Source organism: Ambystoma mexicanum, chromosome 3q (assembly GCF_040938575.1).
Source record: "Ambystoma mexicanum isolate Mex_15411 chromosome 3q, UKY_AmexF1_1, whole genome shotgun sequence".
NCBI classification, from domain to species: domain Eukaryota; kingdom Metazoa; phylum Chordata; class Amphibia; order Caudata; family Ambystomatidae; genus Ambystoma; species Ambystoma mexicanum.
The window spans coordinates 1,275,237,869-1,275,263,476 of record NC_090926.1 but is presented as its reverse complement, the minus strand read 5'-3'; the positions used below and the strand labels follow the sequence as shown (position 1 = coordinate 1,275,263,476).

At 46.8% G+C, this 25,608-nt stretch overlaps 1 protein-coding gene across 2 annotated transcripts in view; it reads left to right on the top strand.

Moving 5' to 3' along the window:
- Positions 1–25,608, top strand: part of LOC138447868 (complement C3-like) — a 1,306,650-nt gene that overhangs the window by 63,827 nt on the left and 1,217,215 nt on the right. For both annotated transcript variants that reach the window (XM_069604330.1, XM_069604329.1), the window contains exon 2: positions 5,093–5,285. In XM_069604330.1, the coding sequence (XP_069460431.1) occupies positions 5,093–5,285 (193 nt within the window). The remainder of the gene's footprint in view (positions 1–5,092; positions 5,286–25,608) is intronic.

The following is a 25,608-nucleotide window of genomic DNA, read 5'->3' as shown; positions in this document are numbered from 1 at the left end:
CCATCAGCAGAGGCCGCGCCCGTGCTTTGCGCTGCTGTCGTGGGGGTCCTCTGTGTTTTCGCAAAGACCTCCATTGACGACTGTTTGGATTTGGCTCTCAGTCCTTTCACAGACATCTCGCGATTCCCTATCGTATCTGGTCCCCACACTGCGATGCTGTTGTGTCGTGCTCAGGTCCCTCAAACGCTAGGGCGCTAGTTGCGGTGGGTTGCGTTGTGCTGTGGGGCACGGCAATGTATTAAAATGGGCTGTCTTCTCCCATGTATTCCTGCTGCACACAATCATCCATGCGCCATCAACGTACTTCAAGGTGCCACACAGAACTCAACAGCTGCTCACTTCCTTTGCAATGGCCTAGTCACATGTAGGTTTTGCCGGACCGGGGTATGTCCTGGTAATAGTGTGTTACACACTCGCATGTCTCAGCCATGTCAGCAGCCGGGCGCGGCTGCAAATGTCTTTACTTCAATCCGTGGCTGTCGCCCGATACAGTGACTGCATCAAAGGGCCGGCAGTTTCGTTTCGCCGTCGCGTCTTGCTAGATCCCTTTGTTCTCTGGGAGCGCTGCCATTTTGGTGTTTTCGTCCGCGGCCGCTCCCCAGGATACAATGTGTCCGTTCGGCAGTTCTCCAGTCTCCCGCGAGCCTCTCAAACGCTCACTTTCTTCCCGGCACCTTCCCACACGCTTGTGTGTGTTTTGCTTCCAGATTCAAGTGGAATACATGCGTTTGTTGAACGGATCAGGATGTCGGATCATGGAGCACACGGGGCTCACAGCCTATTCCATGGCTGTGCAAGCCACGCCCCAGGTTCCGGACAGCGTTGGTGACCTCGATAGGTCGACTCGACACGAGCTATCTTTGTCGCTCGGGGTCCTAGAGGGATCCCAATCTTTTCTCCTTCGATCACCCGAGCTCAAGGGCGCGCAAATGTCGGTACGGTAATGCTCCTGGCCAGCTTCCGAGGAAGGCGCTGACCGAGGCTTAGCTTTTTCAAAAACCTCCATCAGTTTAATTCTAAATGCTTCCCATTCTTCGGAGGAAGAATGTTTTGTGGGGCATTTCATTCTGTTGGGGGATTCGTCCGAGGACGAGGTGGAAGGGGACCGGTGGCGTCTTTTTGTTTACTTTTTCGTCGAAGACGAAGAGTAGTGTGAACCATTTCGGAACCTAGAGCGATGCTTTTGCCTTTCACGTCAAGGAGATTTCTCCTCATGGAACCTCGATTCGACGCTTCAGGCTTTTCGGTCGAGTTTTTGACCTACCTGCAGTTTTCCCTTCCTCTCTCGCAAGGCCTTCCCCGTCATTGCCTGACTCTTCGTACAGGCCTCCATGTCATGGCCTTCACCGAAGCACCACATACATTCTCGTTGCAGATCCGTGATGGACATTTTGGAACCGCAGGATTTACACTTTTTAAACCCTGAACGTGGGGTAGTCGGGGTCGACAACAAAGACATCTCGAATATATCTTCACAATAACTGTGTCACAGAACTACTCGAGGCGCGCCGAGTCTCCGAAGCAACACGTACTGCTGAAAAACTGTACCGAGGCCAACGGGTGCCGCGCGTGCTACTTGTACGATGACATCACCCTTGACGGAGGCCTTCGAGGGACTTCGACTCGACGACATTGACGCACTGTGCTCTCGTGCCGAGAATATTTTTCCAAAGCAGCTAAAGCTGGATGGAATACATCTAAGATGAGGAATACATTGGAGAACACAATCCATTCGAAAGTATGTTTCTCTGTTGCGTGGGCCCTAAGGAAGCTGAGGCTCTACCTCTATGGGACCCACTTCACTGTGCAAACTGACCATAAGCCCTTAAAGTGGCTAATAAACATGAAGGGAGAGAATTCTAAGTTGCTCAGGTGGTCCATAAGTCTCCAATTAAGTCTCTTATTGAGCATAGGCCAGGTGTCCAACATAGCAATGTTGATGGGATGTCCAGAATGTTTAACTGAGCTGAACATGAGACTCATCCATGGGTGGATTAATTCCCCCTGTCCTTGGTCTGGGAGTGGCTAGTGTTAGGAAAGATTTCCATTTCATGTGTAATTTTCCATCCAGTTGTGGACCCCCAACTTTTTGCTGATGTTTAACACCATAGTCTTACTTGAGCCCAGCCTTCTGCTGCACTCCTCCAGGCTTTTCGCTCACTTTTTATGCGGAAACTGACACACCCTTAAGACAGTCAGTACTGGAAGACTTTGTTTCCCTTAGTCCTTTCCAATGTTTCAACTTTTCTGCAACATGTAACAAGTGTACAATGTACCTTCCAGTGCAGTGCACTTGGGTCTATTAGTCCTTTCCAAAGGCCCTAGACACTCTCGAAGGATTTATTAGGAGAAGTGCAGATGTGCCTTGGACAGGGCTGGTGACAGCTTATTTCGTATATTTTTAACCCTTTCCTGCCAGGTAAACCGTAATTACTGCGTTTGGCACAATTAAGTGGCCTGGCTCCAAAATGGCTATGCCCTGAGGTTCTTTGTCCTGTCCTTTGCCCATCTTGCCCCTTCACCTTCCCTAGGTCGAGCCGACCCGGTTCAATCCTTATTTGGGCATGCATTTTCCCGCGAAGCGCCAAGATTTCGCGGGCTTCTGCATGACTTGTGTGTGTGCCTCCAGGATGTGGGCTGGGATGTCTGTTCCCAATACACATCCTGGGTGCCAGAGCGTCTGGAGTGCTGTGAATGCCTGGGACCACTGTGGTCCGTGAGTGGTCCACATATGGTATGCCTGTATGTGAGCAGATCTCCCATTGGGTCCTCTTCGTTTTGGCGCGAAGGAGATTCTGGATAAAAGAAGGCCCCAAGCACCCATACCATGTCGATCTCTGGAGTTCTCACTGAACGAAGGATAGGATCCAAGTATCTTGGAACTAAGAAGCCAAGTCGAGGAACCGCTGGTGACCCGCTGGAAGGTTTGGCACCCTTAGCCCGCTGTCTTCCCGTGGGACCCCTCTGCATCTGGTTGTCCTAGAAGGTCTGCGAAAAGGCTTTGACCCATTGGAATAGCGGGACCAACTATTTTTGGCACCTTTATCAAACCCTGCAAGTAAGCTCTCTCGGAAGTGTCCCTTGGCCAACCAGTGGGCTGACTAGCATACGCAGACTCTTTGCCCTGATACCGCCGTCGTTTCGAGGAGGCCCTCGAAGCTTGGTATGTCGCTAGCTCTGTGTTGAGGGCACTCTCACACTGAATTTTGTACACTTGGCGTTTCCAGGTCTGGAGTAAAGTGAGTGCACCCGAATTGGAGTATACGCGGTTACCGTGTCGCCCAGCCGTGGTGACGAACTTTGCAGGTGCGCTGCATTTGTGCCCCTCTTGCCCCTGAAGCCTGCTGCAGTGAAACTGGCCTGATCCATCTACCAGGAGCGGAGAATTTGACACTGTCCCCTTTGGGAATCATCGCTGTATCTTCGTCGCTGAATGCTGCAGAGCCGTCAAATTGCCGCACTGGCACCTGCAACTGAAGTGGACTCGACTGCCAAAGTTTGGTCAGGAGTGCGCCAGGGGTCGGTGAGTAATCGCAACCTTAACCGGAGGCCCCTAGCGCCTTCCTCCATTTGTACGCATGGGTGGCCCCTGGGGGCCCCTCTCCATTCAACTTCTAATGCAGACTAGTGAAATTTTGCCAACTCTTGGAATTGACTTTTCCCTCAAGTGCAGACCCTATTCTTCATCGCCTCACCCACCTTCTTGAGCTGTTACAGACCCCTGAAGAGACCCCGTTTTGCCCATTTGAGCTACTACGTGCGCTAGCATTGCATATACATTTGAGCAATAGGCTCCACTCTTCTTAGGATTGGACTGCCTCTTAGTTATTTGTTGGATGCAGAAGAGACTAAAGACTATTTGCACTGCCTGTTTCCTTCCCCTTTTAGGTTGTGAACCCATTTCGTGCATTAACCCTTTAGACCCCATTGGTCTTGTATATATGTATTTAGATAGGGTTGTGTTGGCTTAATAGTATTACTGTCATTTGATTTATGTGTTGAAACTCAAAGGCCTTGAAATAAATGTATTTATATTTTTAATATATCTATACTTGACTGGGAGTGATTTGTAAGTTCCCTTTACTCTATGTGCTCATTGAGGTCTTTCAGTCACCCTCACCCCTCCTGAGACCTAGTCTTGACCGGCACCAAGCTACCCTGATTGGTCAGGCTTGTCCAGAAGATTACCCTGTTCCAAGAAACCAGGCTGGCTTTCTGAACCTCTGCCCACCAGGTCAGATTTCAGAAATTCATTTTAACATGGATTACTACAGAAATATATCTTTTAGAATCTTCTACGAGATTACAACTTGACACTGTTCCACATTGTAAGTTTGGTCGAATCCCTTTGGTAGTGACATTTTCTGCCACTTTACTTTTGTTATGGGGGTTTCTCCCATTCCACTTTACCTCACCGAAGTACCTCAGCCCACTCCACACTCTACACCGCTGCATACCCCTTGCCCTTATATCTATATGGTTACATCACGCAAAGTGACTCAACCAAATTTACAATGCAAAAAAGTCATGTTGTAACCACTGCAGACCGTTGTAAAATTATAAATATATGTTTAGTTCATTAAAAATAGTCCAGTTGAAAAGTGGTATTCATCTATACTCCCAACTTTGAAAAGTAAAATCCCACAGGAGCACTGGACTGAGTGAGACTGCTTTGAATTGAATGGAGACAGTTATGGAAAATGAGTGTGACTCTTGAAACGTACAGAGACAGCAACGCGGGATGGGTCCACAATGTTAGTATTGGGGATACATGTGACTCCTGCAAACTGTATGAGATCAGCCATAGGGAATGGGTTAGACTCCTCTCTATATCAAGAGGCCAGAGGGAGGCTTCTTAAAAGTGTATGAGATTATGGAGGTGGGCTGAGGTTATGAAATGTATTCCAGTCTTCCAGTAAGCCTTCCTTTGAAGTGCTAACATTGCTCTACAGAATGGTGGTCACGAGGGGAAGAGGAGCTATTCCCATCTTTAGCTTGCCCACGGGAATACATCAGTCGTATGCTCTAACTATTCACAGAAGGCTGCACTACTCTCCCTCTGCTAATAACCTTATGTTCCTTCTCCTCCCAGCTACAACATGGCAACCCCCAGTGTCCTGCGTGTGGACAGTGAAGAAGCGGTGCTCATTGAAGCCCATGGTCGCACCAGCGCAGTGGAAGTGGCGATCATTGTGTATAATTTCCCTCAGAAGAAAAGTGTCCTTGACACGACCAGCGTCTTGCTGAACTCGGCGAATGGCTACTTGGGCGTGGCCAAAATACGAGTGAGTATGTGGCAGTGGAGGGAGTGTAATCACAGGGGTGAAGGTGTGGAACATCCCCTTCCCAAAACTGGCGGGACTCAATATTATATGCAGTGCCGTAGCCCGGATTGTCTGACAAGTAGAACCTGAAGCTATTGTAGTTTGGCCCACCACAGTGACATTTAATGTTAATGTTATGTTAATGTTAAAGGATATTTGTACCACGCACTATCACCACCGGAGTGGTCCCCTGGCGCTCTGAAAGAAGGAGAGGGGGGGGTGAGTTAGTAGGAATAAGCTGGAAAAGTGCAAGAGAGCAGTGATTTGCTGTTGGCAGCCTCTGCCCGGTGGGTCCGTGGACTGGGCTTGGGGTGTTTTATGGTCAGTAGTCGTCGTGTGCTGTTGTGCAAGTCTATGTGTGGTTTGTTTTGTTGTTGCGTTGTAGTGAGGTTTGTGCGGATTGTTGCGTTTTAGGCTTGTGGTTGTGTTTGGTTAGAGTTTGAGAGGTGTATGCAGAGAGATGAAATTGTTAGTGGATTGCTGAGTGGGCATTTTGTAGATTTTGGGTGGGCCTTGCCCTTTCTACACCTCTGGTCGTATGAAGAGGCTGAACGGGAGAGACACTGTGGAGCAATGGTAGTTGGGAGAAAGTGCAGGGCTACAGACCATGTAGGGCCGGCGGCATTAGATTTGTTATATACAAATGTCAGTATCTCCTTCAAAATACATGCTGCAATGCGAATGTTTTTAAATATTACGGCAATCCACATCAGCACGTTGTTCTGTGTTGCTTTTGTTTTTTTTTTTTACTTTTCCTTTATTTAGGAAGTTTACGGAGCGCAGCCCTACCCTATAAGCCGCCATATGCCTGATTTACAAAAGCACTTTTCAATGAAAAAATCCCATTGGAAACGTTTTGTAAATCGGGCACATAGGGGTGTGGTGTGGTTGGGGAGTGTCACAGCATTCTATCATCTTTTGGGCAAAAAATCAAATGAATAAACTAATAGATCCAGCATCTGGTCCTGCAGCGACTACAAGCAGCTCATCACCCTGTTGTCACCAACATCAATGATCTTCTTGTTTGTTTTTTAACACCGTCCACATTGATCTGTTTTGCATCTAAAGTCCACGCAGATACAAAATATTGTACAGGGCTCTGTAATTCCATACTAGTACGCCCTTATACAATTCCGAGATTTGAACTCTCCAACCCGTACAGCAAAAGCTTAACCCTATGCCATTCTGCCGTTGTGCAATGCATGGCTACAGCAACGCCCGCACAAACAGAAAGGCATCATGTTTCTGCTTAGGACGCATATGTTCTCTAGGCTTACAATATTTGCCTGCTGAGGAGGCCCAGCTGTTTCCAGTTAGTCAGACCCCTAGGCAACTGTAATGAAGACAACTTAATAAAAAATTGCTTTTGTCCCTAAAGTTTGCCATTGTGCACTGTGACCACAGTTAACTCCGCCCATGCAAAGCTCCGCCTCCATGACCCGCCCAGCTAGGGCCCTGTGTCAGGTGCTGCCACTGGGAGCAGGCATGGCATTCTAAATCTTATTTTCTTTACACTCATGGAGGTGGCGTGCCCTTTTGCGTGAAGTCCAACCAGTTATTTTCTACATTTTCTAGATGCAGGATAGACAGTGATTCCTAGTCCTACTCTTCTTTGTCACAGTCCTAAAACATTAAAGACTGTGGACACCTGGGAACAGTCACGCTGCACCCTTTTCCCCAATGGTCTGGGCTATACAGTGCCCCTTCACCCACAGCACTTCCTGTACTGAAATACCATGCCTACAGATCACAGTCTAGACCCAACTAGACAGAGGCAAGGAGGGGATGATGAGACGGGGACTGAGATTACGGGTAAACAATCTAGCCACAAACTCGTCATCCCTCTTCCTCGTCCCAGTAGTCCTATAACACAAGGGATATAAAAAACATCCAGCCATTGACAACATTCGAATGAAAAGAAGGACATGGTGTTGCTGAACGGAATGATTATATACACACAGGTCACGAAACACAAATCAAAAAGTGAGCCTGTCACTTTAATAACTTGCGATAGATAGCAGAGCATGTACATGGGTGCCACCGTCCGTGAGCTAGCACCGCCCCACTACCCTTGCAACCCCAAATGCCACAGCCATTTCCATATGTTTTACCCCTTTTCTGCTGAGCACAGAATGTGCGCATCATGGCCCCCGGACCACCATGAAGTCCATGTTGCATTCCGCTGCTGTCCTGCTCTCCTTCCTCCCCAAAGGGTTACTTTCGGATCAGATTGGTCGTTATACTTCCGAAACTCTGAGCAATCAAGTTGCGAAGCACTTCTTGGCCGAACAATCTCTCCTTACTTACTTAGTGCGCTTGAAGATAGAAAGCGCTGCGAGATAACCTTTTACAGTGCCAACTTGAAGGCCTGAGTTTGCCAAGTAGAGTAGAAACAATAACACTGTTGGTGTACTACATGAAAAAGGGTCGATATTCTCTTCCCTACACCAGCTGCAAAATTTGTTCCAACGGCAGCGGTATAAAGACTTTGTTGCCGGTCTTCTGGCCGAAAGCAACACCTCCATGACGTCATCAGGGAGATCCCAATCCTTGTATCTCACCCTTTCAGAAGCCAAGCGTGAAGGTTGAGGTTTCTGGTGTCTGGATGGAGAACCTGACCTCCCTTCTGCGAGAGAAGATTCTCTTTGAGTGGAAGACGGATTGGAGGACAGATGGACAAATCTAGAAGGTTCTACTGGCCCAATCCGGGGCAATTAGGATCATGGTTTTCCGGAATCTTCTCAACCTCCTGATCATTTGAGGAATAACAGGGACTGGTGGGAAAGCGTAAAGGAGTGGAAACTCCCAGTCCACTACGAAGGCATCTCCTAGAGCTCCTCTCGGGGGAAATTCCCTTGAACAGAACAGATCGCACTTCCTGTTGGTGCTTGTGGCGAACAGATCCAACTGAGGGGTTCCCCAAAGGGCGAAGATCTCTTGAAGGACTTCCTGAGCTAGCTCCCACTCGTGGGAGACTGTGCTCTGCTTGCTCAGAGCGTCCGCTGTCAAGTTCTTCTCTCCGGCTAGGTGGACTGCCGATTGAGAGATTCCTTCTTGGATTGCCCAAAACCAGAGCTGCATCGCCTCTCTGCACAGTGGCAGTGATCCTACGCCTCCTCTTTTGTTGAGGTAGTGCATGGCCACCGTGTTGTCTGTCATTATCAGGACATTTCTCCCCTGTAGTGATGGCAGGAAAGCTTTCAGCGCTAGTCTGATCGCTCTCAGCTCTAATAGGTTGATGTGTAGTCTGGACTCCGATGGAGACCAATGACCGCTGATGGTCAAGTCGTTGGCATGGGCTCCCCACCCCGTGAGTGAGGCGTCTGTGACTACTGTTATCTCCGGCCATGGTTGCCAAAACAGTTCTCCTTTCAAGATGTTCTCTGGAGAGGCCCACCATTGAAGGTCGCGGGCAACCTTGTCCGGAATCCGGAGGAGATCTGTCATCCTCCCTGAGAATTGCGACCACTGACTTCTCAATGCCCACTGAAGAGATCTCATTCTCAGGTGAGCCTCTGGCACAAGGAAGATGCAGGATGCCATGAGGCCTAGCAACCTCAAAAAGTCGAAGGCTGGGAGACGTTGGGCATTTTGAAACTTGGTGACTATCTGTAGAATATCTTGAGCCCTCACCTCTGGTGGCGAGGCTTTTCCCAGGGAAGTGTCCAGGACCGCTCCAATGAACTGGAGTCTCTGTGATGGTATCATCTGTGACTTCTTTAAATTGAGGGAGAAGCCCAGTCTGTGAAGGAAGTGGCAGACATAATCTAGCTGGGCCTGGGCCTGTTCCGAAGATACAGCCCTGATCAGCCAATCGTCCAGGTAGGGGTAGACGTGGATCCCTTCCCTCCTTAGACTCGCCGCCACTACCGACATCAGTTTGGTGAAGACCCTCGGGGCGGAGGTCAGCCCAAATGGCAGAACTCTCGCCAATTGCGAACCTCAGGTATGTCCTGTGTTTGAGATGGATTGGCACATGGAAATAAGCATCCTGAAGGTCCAGAGATACCAGCCAGTCCTGGAGCTGGAGGGCCTGAAGGATCTGAGAGAGAGTTACAATCTTGAACTTGTCCTTCCAGAGGAACTTGTTCAATTCTCGTAAGTCCAGGATGGGTCTCAGTCCTCCGTCCTTCTTTGGTATGAGAAAGTAGGGGGGAGTACCAGCCCTTGTTCCTGTCCGCTACAGGCACCGGTTCTATGGCACCTTTCTCTAGCAGGTCTATAATTTCCTGCAAGAGGAGCGGATCTGGAACTTTTAGAGAGCTGTTCCCCGGTGGATGACTTTGAGGAATGTTTAGAAAGGGTAGGCAGTAACCTTGGGCAACTGTCTCCAATGCCCAAGCATCTGACGTTATAGCCTGCCATTCCGTCAGATGGTGAGTTAACCTGCCCCCTACAGGTGTATTGTGTGGGAAGGCCTCAGAGTGGTTTGGGGGCGGCTGATGCAGATGCCGAGGGTAAAGAGGCACCTGCTGCTGCTGCGGTCTTAGTACTTTTGACCCGTCCACCTCGGGTGGATTTCCTTTGGCCTCTTTGAGCCGGCTGTCCTCTGCCTTTCCCGAATGTGGAATAATAGCGGAAGGACTTTCCTCTCCCAGAGGTTCCTGAGGGGCAAAAAGGAGTTTGGCGGATAGCAGCTCCTAAAGATTTTGCTGCTGCTTTAGAAGTCTGTAACTTTTCCAGACTGTCATCAGCCTTTTTCCCAAATAATGAAGAGCCGTCAAAGGGCATATTCAAAAGTCTGGCCTGTACATCTGGAGCAAAGCCCGACTTTCGCAACCACGAATGCCTGCGGATTGTTGTACTTGCCGCCATGGCCCTGCTGATACTGTCAGCGGAATCAATGCCAGTTTGAAGTGATTCGCACATGGCATCTTTGCCATCTTTAATAATGTAAGGAAGGCTTCCTTTTCATCTCCTTCGGGTATGCAGTCAGCCGCTGATGAAGCACACTCCCATAGTGTGTGACTGAACCTGGCGAGCGTACAGGTGGCGTTGATGGACTTCAATGCCATACTACAGGCAGAGAAGACTTTCTTAGCCATAGAGTCGTACCTCTTGTCATCTCTATCATGTGGGACAGTAGGGTAAGCGGTCCTACTGATAGATGAAGTTGCCGCTTGAACCAAAAGGCTCTCTGGGGTCAGGTGTTTTGATAAGTATTCAGGGTCAGCAGCCGCTACCCTATATTTGGCTGACAATCTTTTATTGACTGCAGGGATAACTTCAGGAGTTTCCCAATTAGATGCAATTTTCCTTTGTAAGGCTGCATGGAAGGGGACCACCGGGTCCTCCTGTGGGCCTTTGTCTAATATATCTGTTAGGTCATCCTGTTGAAAAACAGGTGAAGGCGCAGACCAACCCATAAATTCAATAATTCTTGCCATCAGGGTTCTATAGGGTGTTTCGGCATGTTCCCCTGGGTCTGGCTTAACAAATTCCACTTTTGGGACAGTGTCCATCCCACTTGCCTCATGCAGTGACTCCTGCAGGTCCTTCAGCCTTCTTTCCTCAGAGGTGAAATCCTCTGAAATAGGCAGTGTGGTCCTCTGTAACTCGAACGTTTCCTGGTCAGAATCTTCCCCCTCTTCATAAATTAAAGATAGTCCAGGGTACTCTGACCTCTGAAACGGTGTAAAACCCATCTCTAAGGCAGAAGGAGCCAAACTCGTTGTTATTGGGCGAGAAAACGTTGATGTCGTGGACGCCGATGTAACAGGCTTCGAAGGCGCCGAGAACGGCGTCGAAAAAACTGGAAGGGGTCTCGAAGAACTCAAGAGGATCAGGATCCTACTCGAGGGCATCAACGACGGTCTCGGCGTCGTGCCGGAGGCCCTAGGAATCACTGTTGGCTGTGGAGTGGCCTTGGTCCTCTCTTTCATCGGTGTCGACGATGGTGTCGAGTCGATCGACGATGCGTCGAGGAACCCTTCGACAACGGCATCGATAGCGCTGATCCGTGCGTCGAAGATAGTGCCTTCTTACCCGATGGCTCATGGCGCTCTCGGGTGGAATGTTTCGCCGGGTGCTGCGACTCGCAGCGTTTTGATTTTTTGGGTTTTTCACCCGTGGTATCACCCTCAGCTGTCTTCGAGGGGGACGAGGCCGCGTACTCGAAGACGCTTAACATTTTCTTTCTGAATTCCTCCCACTCAGCTTGAGAACTGTGTTTAGTGGGACAGGAGACCCTTTCTGGGGACACAGAAGACGACGAGGAAGGGGACCTTCGACGTCTCTTTTTTGAGTGTCTTGATCTCGACGAGTGGTGGGAGCTACTTCGAGATCTAGAATGGGAATGTTTTCGACGGCGAGGAGACGAATGCCTCGACTCAGCCGATGAAACTTTCGAGGAGGTTTTGACTGAGTTACTTCTCTCGAGCTTCCCCTTGCACTCCTTCAAGGCTTTCGCCATCATGGACATGCAGTCCTCACACTCCGAACAACGGTGCTCGGATCCCAAGCACCACAAACAGATCCTGTGAGGATCCGTTAACGACATTTTCTTCCCACAGTCACAACATTTTTTGAAGTCGGCTGTGGAGTCGATGGTTCGGATGAAGAAGCCATCGTATTAAGATAATATCTTCAGAGAATAAGAAGAATCTTCCTGAAGAAAGGAACTCGGTGTCACATTTCCGAGGCCCACGAAGCGTGGAAAAACAGAACTGAGCAACGGACACTGCGCGAGTCTATCCATACGCACAATGACGTTGGCGCCGATACGGAGGCTTTCGAGGGACGTTGATGCGCAGCGCCCTCTACTGAAAACATTTCCGAGGCCAACAAGCTGGAATGGGTAACATCAAAGATAAGGAATACGTCGGAGGACACAATCCCTTCAAAATGCCAGGATGGTGGGTTTTAGCTGTTCCATGGTGTGTTTGTGAGTGTTTCTGGAGGTTATGGTGCGTTGTTTAGTCCCTTTGCTGGTGGTGGTGGAGTCTTGGGGATGGCGGATAGGATCAGGAAGTGATCTGACCATGGGGCGGGGTCCACTGACATAACCTTACACAATTCATTCAAACACCATCCTATAACAAACTGTTCTTCGACTGATTAGGAATTACGTACCTTAATAAAAAAGAGTTTACATACATTATTTCATTCAATAAAATTCACACCAGTCCATCAGTAACAGCAATTAAATCAGTAAGACAGTTAAATAGACAAAACGGTTAAAAAGTGAAAAGGAGTTTAATAGACAAAGCATCTAAAACACTTAAAAACCATAATTTTAAATTGATTTTAAATTAAATATGTAGTGGCAATAGTTATCGCATTTTCATTACCGCTAGAGACGCTGAGCCAGAAGTCCCGAGTGGTGAACCAGAAAGCACTCTGCACATATTTACAAAATAGTTGCTCCCTTAAAGCGCTGAGTGCTGGGCAGCACATCAATAGGTGTTTAAGCGTTGTATCAAGTTACAGTCACATAAAGTACATAACTTTGAAATAGCTCTGTACCTGTCTTATAGCGCAGGCCTCTCCAGTAGGCATTAGGTGTAGCCTAAATCTTAGGAATAGCCCTCGTAACGCAGAATTCAGAAATGTTTTGTTTTGTTTTGTTTATTCATTTATAATGCGCACCAGACCCGAGGGTATCAGGGCGCAGCAGTTACAACAAGGTTCACAGCTTAGTTACATAGGCAGAGTGCAATACATAGAATACAAAGAGAGATCCGTACAGGCTAATGCGAGTAGAGAGGAGAACAACTGGAGGAAAAATACGCTGGTGAGTCATGCTAGTGATGGGCAGTCAGGGTTTAAGGACTGTGGGCAAATATCAGGCTTTACTGATCATATGCATTGAAGTGATTGACAAGTTTCTGTCTGAAGTGGAGGTATGGCTGGTCCTCTCGTATTAAAGGGGGATGAGAGTTCCATAGCTCAGCAGCTTTTACTGGAAAGCTACAACCCCCCCACCTTGGAGAGTTTGTAATGTTTGTAGATAACGATGGCAAATCCCCAAAGGTTTATCTAAACAAGACAAACTGGAGTGGATTTATAAGTTGATACCTTAATGCTACCATAGGTTATTCTTCCGGAAGATTCAGAACTTCCTTCCAAAACATAGATTCTATTAATTTCCAATTCATGTTACATGTGACATTAAAGATTTCCTGACCTTATAAGAGGGCAGGAATAATTTTATACTTAATAAAATGGATCTGGGTTATTATAGAAAGCCTTAGTTACTTACCTGTAACTGTATTTCTCCAGCATTGGTATTTTCATAGATTCACATGCTTGAATATTCCCCGTCGTCAGACTGGGAATCCTCGATAATTTAAATAATAACAATAATAATATGAAACGTCTTCCTTTAGGAAGAAAAGCTGCACCCATAGAGCCCCATAGGGCCTGTGTAGCCCTTCACTTGTGGAGTCCCTCCACCTCCTTTGGTCCTTTTAGGGCTTTGGCTCCACCCCAGTCAGCCACCTTCAGATTTTGAACCGCGAAGGCTAGTAACTGATGACTGACTGGAGAGGGAGCAGCCTCTCCCCAGGGGAGGAGGGCGGGCGCATGTGAGACTATGATAGATACCAATGCTGGAGAAAAGAGTTACAGGTAAGTAACTAAGACTTCTCCAGCATTGGATATTTCATAGATTCACATGCTTGAATAGAATACCAAGCAGTGAACTAGCATCTAGCATATCTGATAGCTGGACGGTTGCACCGGTATGTGCATGCACTATATATATCTTGTGTAACATACTTATAGCGAACAAAGTAAGGCTACCAGAAAAATACATGCAGTGGGATTGTGGGAATAAACAAGAGTACATTTTAAGGAACAAAAGGCTGCTCTTACCTTAAGTGAATAAGTAATGAAGCACTGCTTGTCCGACCGCTGATTCCCTTCTGCTGTCTTCTTCTAAGATGTAATGCAGGGGAAACTTGTCAAGGGTGCTCCAGGTGGCTGCCCGGCAGATGTCCTTCAAAGAACCTCCTGCCTGGAACTCTGGTGAGGCCGCTCTCGCGTCTGTGGAGTGTGCTGTGGGCATGGCTGGCAGTGGGTTATTTCTGATTTCGTGACAGTGAGTAATGCAACTGGAAATCCAACGTGACAGACTTTGTTTTGATATGCATTGGCACTTGGTACGTCCTGCAAAGGCGACAAAAAGTCTTGTAGAAGTCCTGAAATCTTAAGTCGCCTTGCCACATCTAGTGAATGTACCGTCCGTTCCGCTGCGGTCGTGAGGTTGCCAAAGAAAGTTGGTAAAACAATTCTTTCTGCTAAAATGTATTCAGATATGACCTTTGGAATCAATTTAGGGTGAGGTTGAAGAATGACCCTTTCCCTGTGAAAGTTTGTGAACGGTGGCTCGGTGGACAGTGCTTGTAGTTCCCAGATGCGCCTGGCTGAGGTGATAGCCACCAAGAAGGCTGTGTTCCATGCTAGGAACCTTGTGTCACACCTGTGAATAGGTTCATAGGGAGTTCTCATTAGCACGGGTAAGACTCTGTTAAGACTCCAGGCGGGAGCAATTTTCCTTTGTCTGGGAAAGGCGTGCATAAGCCCTTTAATGAAGGGTTTGACCACCAGGTGTGCCACTAGGGAGTGTTGATGTGGCCTGGTGGTATAAGCAGAGATGGCCGAGAGATGGACCTTGATAGAAGAAATTGCCAAACCGCTCCTTGCTAGATGTAGAAGGTAAGGTAAGATGTGTTCCGCAGATGCCAAGAAGGGATCTGTGGCAGCTTCCAAACACCAGGATCTGAACCGTTTACATTTTTTAGTATATGTCTGTCTGGTGGACGGAGCCCTGGCAGCTTGCAGTATACCCCAGCATTCAGGATCTAGAACGAGGTCATGGAATTTTCGCTGCTGAGGAGCCAGCCCCTTAGGGATAAGCTGGCCGGGTTGTGGTGAAGCAGTTCGCCCCTGGGCTGTGACAACAGGTGCGGCGAGGCTGGAGGTGAACTGGCTTCTCCAGTGCTAATAGAAGAAGTGCAGGGTACCAAATCTGGTATGCCCACATCAGTGCTACCAGTACCATTGTGCAGGGTTGTTTGTTCATCCTGCGCAGCACCCGCAGGATCAGAGGTGTCGGAGGGAACCCGTAAAGGAAATTCCTCTTCCATTGTATGGAGAACACGTCCCCAGGGAGTTTTGCTCTGGGTACCTAGAAGCGAACTGATCACATTTCTTGTTTACGTGGGTTGCAAACAGGTCTATGGTGGTTCTTTCCCACCTGGGGAATAATTTTCCCACATTGCGGCCGTTGATATCCCATTCGTGGGATTGAAGGAATTGTTTGTCTGAGTTTGTCTGAGTTTGTCTGTCAACACATTGGGGGTCATTACGAGTATGGCGGTAGGGGTTTAACGGCACTTTTACGGATGGCGGTGCCGTTAAGCCCCTACTGCCATATTCCGAGGTCCCTTAGCGGGTCCCAGCAGGAACGGCTGGTATGACCAGCCGTTCTTTGCGGGACCTGTTAAGGGACCTTGGAGCTAATAACGGGCCTGCAATTTGCGGGTCCGTTATTAGCACCTTCCCCATTCCCAATGAGCCCTGTGGGGACTCAAATGGGAATGGGGAATGGTTTACTGAATGGGGACTTATAGGGTCCGCATAGGTCAGAAAGCCCCGGTAAGTCCCCATTCAGTGACACCGGACCTGGACCCGGGTTTGAAGGCAGCCATATCGCTAATAGCGCCATGGCTACCTCCAACTCATAATGACCCCCATTGTCCTTGCCGGGAGATGTTCTGCCCTCATGTGTATCTTGTATAGTGCCCAGTTCCAGAGTTGTTGAGCTTCCATCGAGAGGATGTTGGACCTGGTGCCGCCCTGTTTGTTTGTGTAGTGCATTGAGGTGGTGTTGTCCATCTGCACTGTTACCATTTGTCCGGATAGTACCTGTAGGAGGGACTTTAGCGCCCACTGAATGTCCCTGAGATCCAGCACATTTATGTGCAGACAGGATTCTGCTGGCGACCACACCCGGCTGGGTTGTAGATTGCCCAGATGGACCCCCCAGTCCGAGAGTGAAGCATCTGTTCACAAGAGTAGAGTGGACATGGGTAGCTGGAAGGGTAAACCCTGTAGAAGATGGGAGAGTTTGGCCCACCATTTGAGGGCCTTGTGAAAATTTGGCGTGAGAAGCACAATGTCCTCCCACGATCTGCTGTGTTGAGCCCATTGGCTGTCCAGCTTCTCCTGAAGCAGTCTCATCTTCAGTCTGCAATTTGGTATGAGGAAAATACAGGAGGACATCACGCCCAGGAGGGAATTGTATTGTCTGACATTAGAGCTTGTTCTCTCTTTGAACCATGCAATGAGGTTTTGCATTGTGGCCACTCTGTCCAGAGAGGGGTGAACCCTAGAATCTCAAGTGTCCAGATCTGCTCCTAGAAAGTTTGCTGTCTGTGCAGGTAGTGGAAAAGATTTTTCCTTGTTGATAGAGAACCCTAGGTCTTGGAATAGGGTTGTTTTTTTCCCACTGCCTCTGACAACACTATTTCCAGGGAGCTTCCTTTCACTAGCCAGTCGTCTAGGTATGGAAAAACCTGTACCCCAGAGTGCCTGAGGTGAGTGGCCGCTGGGGCCAGGCCTTTCATAAACACTCTTGGTGCGGACTTCAGCCTGAAAGGAAGTACCTTGAACTGGAAATGTTGGTCGCTGACAGTGAACCGAAGGTACTGTCTGTGGGATGGATGGATGGATGGGTACATGGAAGTAGGTGTCCTCCAAGTCTAGGATAGCGAGGAAATCACACTTTTTGAGCCATGAAAGGACAAGTTGAAGGGTGATCATCTTGAATTTTAGACGACAAACAAACTTGTTTAGGGCCCGTAGATCTAGTATTGGGCACCACTGGCAGTTTCTCTTCCTTACTAGAAAAAAGTGGGAGTAGAATCTTTTCCCCCGTTGTAGAGGTGGTACCCGCTCTATGGTGGCCTTTTGTAAAAGCTTGGCGGCTCCTACCCTTAGCTGTTACAGCCAGAGGATGTTTTTTCTTGGCAGTAGGCGAGGTGGTGGTCGTTGAAGAAAGACTCATGTATGCCCCCCTTTTATTACTTGAAGCCCCCATGTTTCTGATGTTATGGTGTACCTGGTGTGTGATGTGGAAGGCGCGCCAAGTACGAGTCAGTTCTTCTTGACCTGGTTCCTGCCCTGGCTTGATCCTCTTTTGCCACGTTGGTTCTGGTACCTGGTGGAAACTTGTTGGTATCTACCTCCCAATTGGAAGGAGGTTGAAGAGGACGTTTGACCCTAGACCTGCTATATGACCTGTACTTGGAGCTGGCACCTCGAAAGGAGCGAAAAGGATGGCAGTCCTTGTCCTTTAAAGAGCTAATCATCCTAGCAGTGTTGGTGTTTGCTTTGATGTCCTTCAAGTGATCATCTATTTTCTTGCAAAATAGGTCTTGCCCATCAAATGACATGTTTAGGATCTAGGCTTGTACCTCTGGCCTGAAATTTGAGGCCTTTATCCAGACTTGGCATCTCAAGACTGTGCCGTGTGCCATCTGCCTGAAACGGCATTGAGCGGTGTCCACAGAGGTGTCGATCATGTGGCCCGAGACCACTTCGCCACCTGTGATAATGGCTTTGGCCTTTTCTTCAAACTCCTCTGGAAGGTATTTAGTGAGATGGGACATACAAAGCCATAATTCTCTATCCAGCCTTGCCATCATGACCATGGCTGTGCTGGCCCGCAACGTAAATGATGCCATTGAGACCTTATGCCCTATCACCTCTCGTTTACATCCCTCCTTATCGGGCAGAGCTGTGAGGGGAGAGGGTGGGTTTTGCAGTCTTTTCCTCGCCGCCACTGTGATAACGGAGTCGGGTTTAGAATGGCTGCTGAGGCACAATGGAGCCAAGTCCAGGACTTTATACTTTTTCTCCGGTCTAGCCACCAGTGCCGGAATGGAAAGAGGACTGGCCAGGATTTTTTCACTCGTGTCCCAAATAGTCTCTAGAATTGGTATTGTGGTGAAGGTGCGGCATCATTTGTCTCTGTGCTTTTAGAGGACTGATGCTTTCTCCTCTGTGGCGACTTGTATTTTGAAGATCTTTACCGACTTTGCCATGATGGAATAAAAAGATACAATATCGTCAGGAGTTAGGATCCCCCCGGTGAGTCACGTTTCGTCTGCTTCTCGATGACCACAGAATGCCAATCAACTGGCTCTGGAGTGTCGTGAGTCAGTTCACCCTCTTCCGGCTCTTCGTCATGACTGTCGGGTCAAGAAAGCGCCCTAAGAGAGTTCCCCTGCGTCGTCTATAATGTTGTCCAGCCATTCGGAGGCTGTAGCAATTGAAGAAACATTGCGCGCTTTGGATCTTTGAGATGAAGACCTTGGAGGAGATGGAGAGCGTCTTCATTTTTTAGACCTGGGTGATCCGCCATATTGTGTGAGCATTGTCTTTGGTGGCTGCAAACTGTTGATGATTGCAGAGGCGGTGGTGAGTGATGTAGGGTACGATATGTAGGAGACCTGTTTCCAGTGCGGTGCACCTGTGATGTGCTTTGCAGAGGTCTGCTTACAGGCACTGTCTGAGTGACCAACAACCTTGCCCTTTGCCTCCTTTGGAACTAGTCATAATTTTGCACATCGACTGCATTAAAGTAGGGTCAAATGAATATGCCACGTCTTCCATTATGGGTTGCCAGTATGGACTGTACCCTTTAGGTTGTACTGGCAGTTGTTCCTCCCCCTCTGAAAACTCCTCCCGAAATATGATGTCAGGCAGTTCGTTCATCACAGTTGGAGATAGAGGGGCAGCACCTTCTAACCCATCTAGCTGTGGTTTATTGATGCTGAAAGCTTCCTCTGGCTGTGGGAAAAGCTTGTCAATGACGTCTGGTGGTGCTAGGTCATTCGCCTGTGTTTTGCTCTGCTTTTGGGGGCTCGTTGACAGTTCTTCCATCCATGATGATGGTTTCTTCGACAACAAATGTTGGGACGTTGACGAGTGCTTCATCGACGAGTGCTTCGCCGACGAGTGCTTTGTCAACGAGAATGTCTTCGTTGACCTGTGCTTTTCGACAGTGTCTTTCGTGGACGGCTGCTTTGTCAATGGTTCTTCCGTCGACGATGATGTCTTTGTCAACAAGGTGGTTGGTTTGATGGTGGATGATGGTTTATCCGTCGACGACGGGGCAGTTTTAGTTGACGGCAAGCTTAGTTTAGTCGTGGACGATGTCGGTGTGGACTGCAGATTCGCCGAAGGACAAGAAATGGAGGAACATTTGCCTTTGTGTACTTCTCCTTCCAGCAGACCTTTAGATACAGGTTCAGTTGAGGATTTCCCACTCTTCTTCTTGCCCTTGGGTGGCGGAGAGTCTGCTCTGTCCACTGAAGAAGCTCTCCTCTTAGCTTGCTTCTCAGGGTGCCTGGAGGAAGTTGAGGGAGCAGTATTGCTGGATTCCTCATCAGACGAAATCTGTCTGCTCTACAGGTGAAGTAATAGCATCCTATGCCTGTCTTCCAGAGTCTTCTTGGAAAAGGTATGACATATTTGACATAACTGGATGTCATGTGAGTAAAAGCAATAGATGCAGAGGTTGTGGGGATCTCTGATGAAGATGAACATTTTACCACACTGGAGCAGGCCCTGAAAAGAAAAGTCTTCTCCTTCACAGCTTGTACTTGAGTCTGAGCCATTCAGTCAGTATAGGCATCCTAAAAACACTACGTTTTTATGTGGCAAAAGGTGAAAACCTGAGCCCAAAAGGTTGAACCAGGAAGCCCTGGTGCTAGGGAAGCTAAAAAAGCTTAAAGTATGACAAAAATGGCTAGAATTAGTTTGGAAAAATCGAATTTGCTCAGAGAGCTGAAGAGGATTCCCCTGTTCAGTAGACACAGTGAAAACTCTGAAGATGGCTGACAGCTCAAGCTTTGCCACCTTATTGGTTGGGGCCTAAAAGGACCAAATGAGGTGGAGGGACTCCACACGTGAAGGGATACATAGGCCCTATAGGGCTCTATGGGTGTAGCTTTTCTTCTTTAAGGAAGAAGCTTATATTATTATTTTTATTATTTAAATTACTGAGGACTCCCAATCTGACGACGGGGAATATTCAAGCATGTGAATCTATGAAAGATCCAATGATGGAGAAATCAACATTATCTAAAATTGTGTCTCTTCATTGAGATGAAACTAAGTGCTTTATCTTTCAATCTTGAAAAAAACATAATTTAGCTGAGGTATTAGCATCAACAGCAAAACCCAAATATGTAATTAACAATGAAGGGACAATTGTTATATTTTCAACATTGCAGACGTTACCATGTGGTTTACGTCTTTTAGATGAAAATCTCATGATTGCAGTTTTAGCATGATTCATTTTTAGCTCATTTGTCTTGGCATACTGACAGGTTGCATTTATCAGCTGTTGCAGTCCACATGGGGTGTGGTCGAATAAAACTATGCCACCTGCGTATGACATCCAGGTTCTTGGCAACCTTCCTATTTTTGGGGAAACGAATGCCGCTGGCAACCAAATATCTTTGAGATCAGCGAGGTAGAGATTAAAGAGGCAGGGAGCACGAACACATCCTTTTCGCAAACCCCTGAAGACCTTCATTCTCTCAGTCAGGGCTCCTTGCATATTCAATCTAACCTGAAGGTGTGTTTTCTCATGTAAATAAATCAATATTCGTAATAAGGAATTAGGGATGTTCCATGATTTCAGTTTTCCTAATAACAGAGGGCAGCTAACCAGGTCGAATGCATGTGAGAAATCAATTGAGGCCATCTATAAAGGGGTTCCATCTCTTACCCACACCTTCCCTTGTAAGCATCCTAATATAACACTGTTCAATAGAGTTTCCACACCTTTCCTGAAGCCCAGTTGAAACATACTAATCTACCCGTACCAACTGCCTATGCTTCTAAATCCCTTAACACAAAAGATGCAGAAAATGTAGTTTCTGCGTCTAGAAATGCAATTGGCCGGTAGTTAAGAGGATTACAACAATCGCCTTTCTTATACATGGGACTATAAAGTTATTTTATAACGTGGGCAGACTTGCTTCTTAAGAGGTCATCATATAGGAGAAACTATGTTCTTGCCCACAGGGCAGGGTCTGACTCAATAATGACAAAATTGCTTGACCTGTTGGTCCGGGAGCTCTTAAATTGGAACTTTGCAAAATCCTTTCCTCTATTTGATAAATCTCTATTACAAGTGACCAATCCATATCTATAGCCAGAACTGGTTCTGAATTTTTGAGCAGTAATAGATTTTTGTAAAATGAGCTCTCCAAGTTTCCTCCAAAATCGGATTGCTTCAAGCAATCTGATTCACTTGGGAGAGATTATTAGTGATATTCCAGAAATTACAGGAATTGTTCTCTGTGATCACCTGCAGCATATGCTCACTATCTTTTTATTTTAGAAAGAATCAATAGCCTTTATGCCAATTTTGATAGGCTCATTTCAGCTGCTGACTTTCCACACACTTCTCCTGCCTCATAAGGAGTTGCTTATGAAGTTGCACCAACTTCTTTCTCAGAAGAGCGTTCTTTTCCTGCACTAGCGGTGAAAGTTTTGCTGTTTCACATTTATATTCTTATTTGTTATTACTTGATTTTCATTATGTACTGCTCAAAACCTCATCCTGGAAATATCGATTGTTTCCTTTGCCAACTAGAGTGGTCAAATGCATATTTTAATCTACAATTAAAAATGTTAACATTAGGAAACTTCCTTGCAAGACGATTACCACTCAGGTTTGTCATCAAGTATGTTAAATCTGACATAGTTTGTCTTGTTAAAATTAAATGAAAAGTTTTACTCAGCACATTATGAACACTAGTATTTGTATCTAAAACTGAAAATTCAGTACAAAGATTTTATAAATCAACAGATGAAAGAAGAAAAATCAATATATTTTGATGTATGCCCATTTTTCCATGTTGCCCTTACCGGAGTATCCCCAGCAACACAGCCATTAGCCACCTGAGAATTCCCTTCTGCAAATAAGGATAGCCTAGTTCTATGATTATTTTCACTACTACCACAAGTTGTTTGCGGGACATCATCATCAGGATATCGACAATCAGAGTCGAAATCAACGCTCAGCAGTAAATGTATTTCATAATCGGACACTATAGACTTCATACATACCTCATTCAATTGTGCCAGAAATTCATCTAATGCAGTTACTGATGAGTTCCGGTATAAATGAAGCAACAGAATGGGCGTAGATAGTATCTGTTTTTTTAAAAGTTATTTTGATGGCTAATATTCTGTAGTGAATGTTAGAGTAGACATCGTTATTAAGGATGGTATCCGACCATAGGGCCGTTTCTCAAACCTCCCAACAGTCTGCTCCCTTTTAAATTAACTGGATCTTGCTGGATAATGATATAGCCGTCTATTGTAAGTGGTGACTTCAACCCGGTTTCCTGAATATGTATAAATGTATGAGAGTTAAGCAGTTTAGCTATGGCCTTATTATTCAGGAAGCTGTTAAATCCTTTTGAATTCCATGAGACCAGCGAGAAGTCACAAATAATTTGAGTCCTGTTAAAGCCCCGTCGCTACTTCTCGCAGCCTCCTGAAACCACCTGATAGTGCTCCTGGTAAACAATTCAATCATTCTGCGTTTGCGTGGTTATTAATCATAGAAGGAGGTATATTCCACACTGGTGGGTCATTCAATTCCACGTAGGTATCGGAACCCAAATCCACAAGAGGAGCTGTTTCAGCATTTTTAACTGTGACAGGTAGAACAATATATTACTCACTGTGTGTCAATTTCACTGTATTATTTTACTGATTATAGCATGGACCTACCTCAAGAGCAGCGGCAAAGCTGTACAGGGCGTAGGTAGCCAGCGTTTTGGGTCGGTATCTTTAATAGTAGCATAGCAGTGTGAGTTTTAGCCTGTTTGCCAGCCTGTGCATGCAGTAGGTTTAGTTCTTGGTCAGATGTTAATAAAAAAGCCAAGTATTGAGAGATTTTCAAATTTGTGTAGGTATTCCGAGGTGATATCGGGATCAAGTTCCAGAGGGTGGGGACGTGAAAAGAGAAGGATTGTTTGCAGGTCGTCTCTTTGTGGACCACTTGTGATTCAAGCTGTTGCTTGAATGGTTACTGTGTGGGGCGTGTGTACCACCAGATGTGTGGAGATAAGCCGACCAGGTACACTGGTGTACTATTCATGACAGTTTTGTAGATGATACATGCAGTCTTGAACAATATCCTGGCCTGGAGAGTAAGTCAGTGTTGTTCACGTAGGGCGAGGATGATTTGGTCGAATTTCCACACACCCGTAAGAAAGTGTGCATCAGTGTGGAGGACTGCTTTTAGGAGAGCCAAGCGAGCAGCCAAGTGCCCCAACAGGAGGGAATTTCCCGCCATCGATGTGTAATACAACAAGGGCCTGCACTACAGTCTGGAAGTCCTTCGGTGGAAAGAAGGGTTTATTTTGCAATAGGTGGAGATTTGGAGCCAGTCCATGTGTGCCGTCTTGGCTACGTGTTTCTGCGGTTGATGCTGAAGCTTAACCATTTTGCTCAATCGGAAAGTTGCAGATCAAATCCTTCGACGACTGATGTCCTGTGGGATTTTACTCTTGTGTACGACGGAGTATCATCCACGTATTGGTGGATGGCTATATTGGGATCTTTGTATTTGTATTTGTATTTGGTTTATTTATAAAGTGCAACCAGGCCCAGGGGCATACGGGGGCATACGTTTTTTGATCAGGTTACATAAGAGTACAGTTACATTAGCCAGCAGTAGGCAACAGTTACAATAGTTGCGGTTACGAATAAATACATACATTGGTATTACAAGTACAATGATACGTGTTGCAATTTAAGGCGGTGGGCCAAAGGTGAGACAGATATTGATATTACTTACATTATGTACAATAGGTAGGCAGTAAATCTAAGCTCTAGGATGTTAAGCTGTCGATGTGTCCAGGTCATGAAGCCAGTGTTTGGTGTTGCATTAAAAAAGGTTGAAAGAGGTTACAGACCTGATTGGAGCAGGTAGTGTGTTCCATAGCTTTGAGGCTTATACAGGGAGACTAACTCCTCCCGAGTTATGAAGTTTGAATCTCGGTATGGACATAGTGTTTGCTTGAGCTGTTCTAAGTGGTCTTGTAGATGTGTGTGGGGTAAGTTGGTTAGAGATGTAGGATGGTGCAAGATTAGCCCTGGCCTTGTGGGTAAGGGCAAGAGCTTTGAGTGATATTCTGTGCTCTATTGGGAGCCAATGCAAATTACGTCGAGTCTCAGAGATATGCGACTTCTTAGGGATGTTGAGGACTGCCCTAATGGCATTATTTTGGGTTACTTGTAGTTTGTGAATATTTTTGCGGCTAGTGCCTAAGTAGAGGGCATTACAATAGTGTACTTTTGACAAGACTAACGTTCTAGCAGGAGTAATGCAGTTAGGTGTGGAGATAAACGGTCTACATGCGGTAATACGTTTACAAGTGTAGGCGGCTGATGAAGCTACTGGATTGGTTTGGTTGGTGAGGGATAAGGTGGCATCAAGGTAGATACCAAGGGTTTTAGTATTATTTGAGACAGAGATGGGGATACCATCAATAGTGAATGATTTGAAAGCAGTATTTAGTTTTTTTAGTTTAGCGTGAATACTAAGGATGATCAACTCAGTTTTTTCGTCATTGAGACAAAGTCCATGCATGGTGTGCCATCCACGCTTGAATTACTGAATATATTTCATTGAGGGTTTTGCTATCAGTTTCGTAGTCGCCAGAGATAGGAATGAGTATCTGGGTGTCATCTGCATAATTAGTATACGTGACACCCAGATAGTCAAGATATCGAAAAGGGGCTTCGTAAATACATTATAGAGCGTTGGGGACAAGCATGAGCCTTGCGGGACACCACAAGGGACTGGTGAGGGTTCAGCCGAGTCAGTAGGAGAAAAAACCCTCATGGTTCTGTTCACCAAGAAGGAGCTGATCCAGGCAGTGGCTGCGTCGGAAAAGTGAGCTGCAGATTTCAAGTGGTGGCAAAGCGTTTGGTGGTTGACCAAGTCAAAAGCTGTTGACAGATCAAGCAATAAGAGCAGTGCTAATTTGACATTGTCTTTTAAAATTTGAATCTGAGTAGTGAGATCTATTAGGGCAGTTTCCGTACCATGTCTAGGTCGGAAGCCGGATTGCCTTAGTCCCAGAAGATTGTTTGTTTCTAGATAAGCCTGTATTTGCAGGTAGGCTGCTCTATCTAGTATCTTTAGTAAGAAGGGTACAGTTGTTATCGGCCTATAGTTAGACGGGTTAGCTGGGTCAAGAGTGGGTTTTTTGATTAGTGGGATGACCCAAGCGTCTTT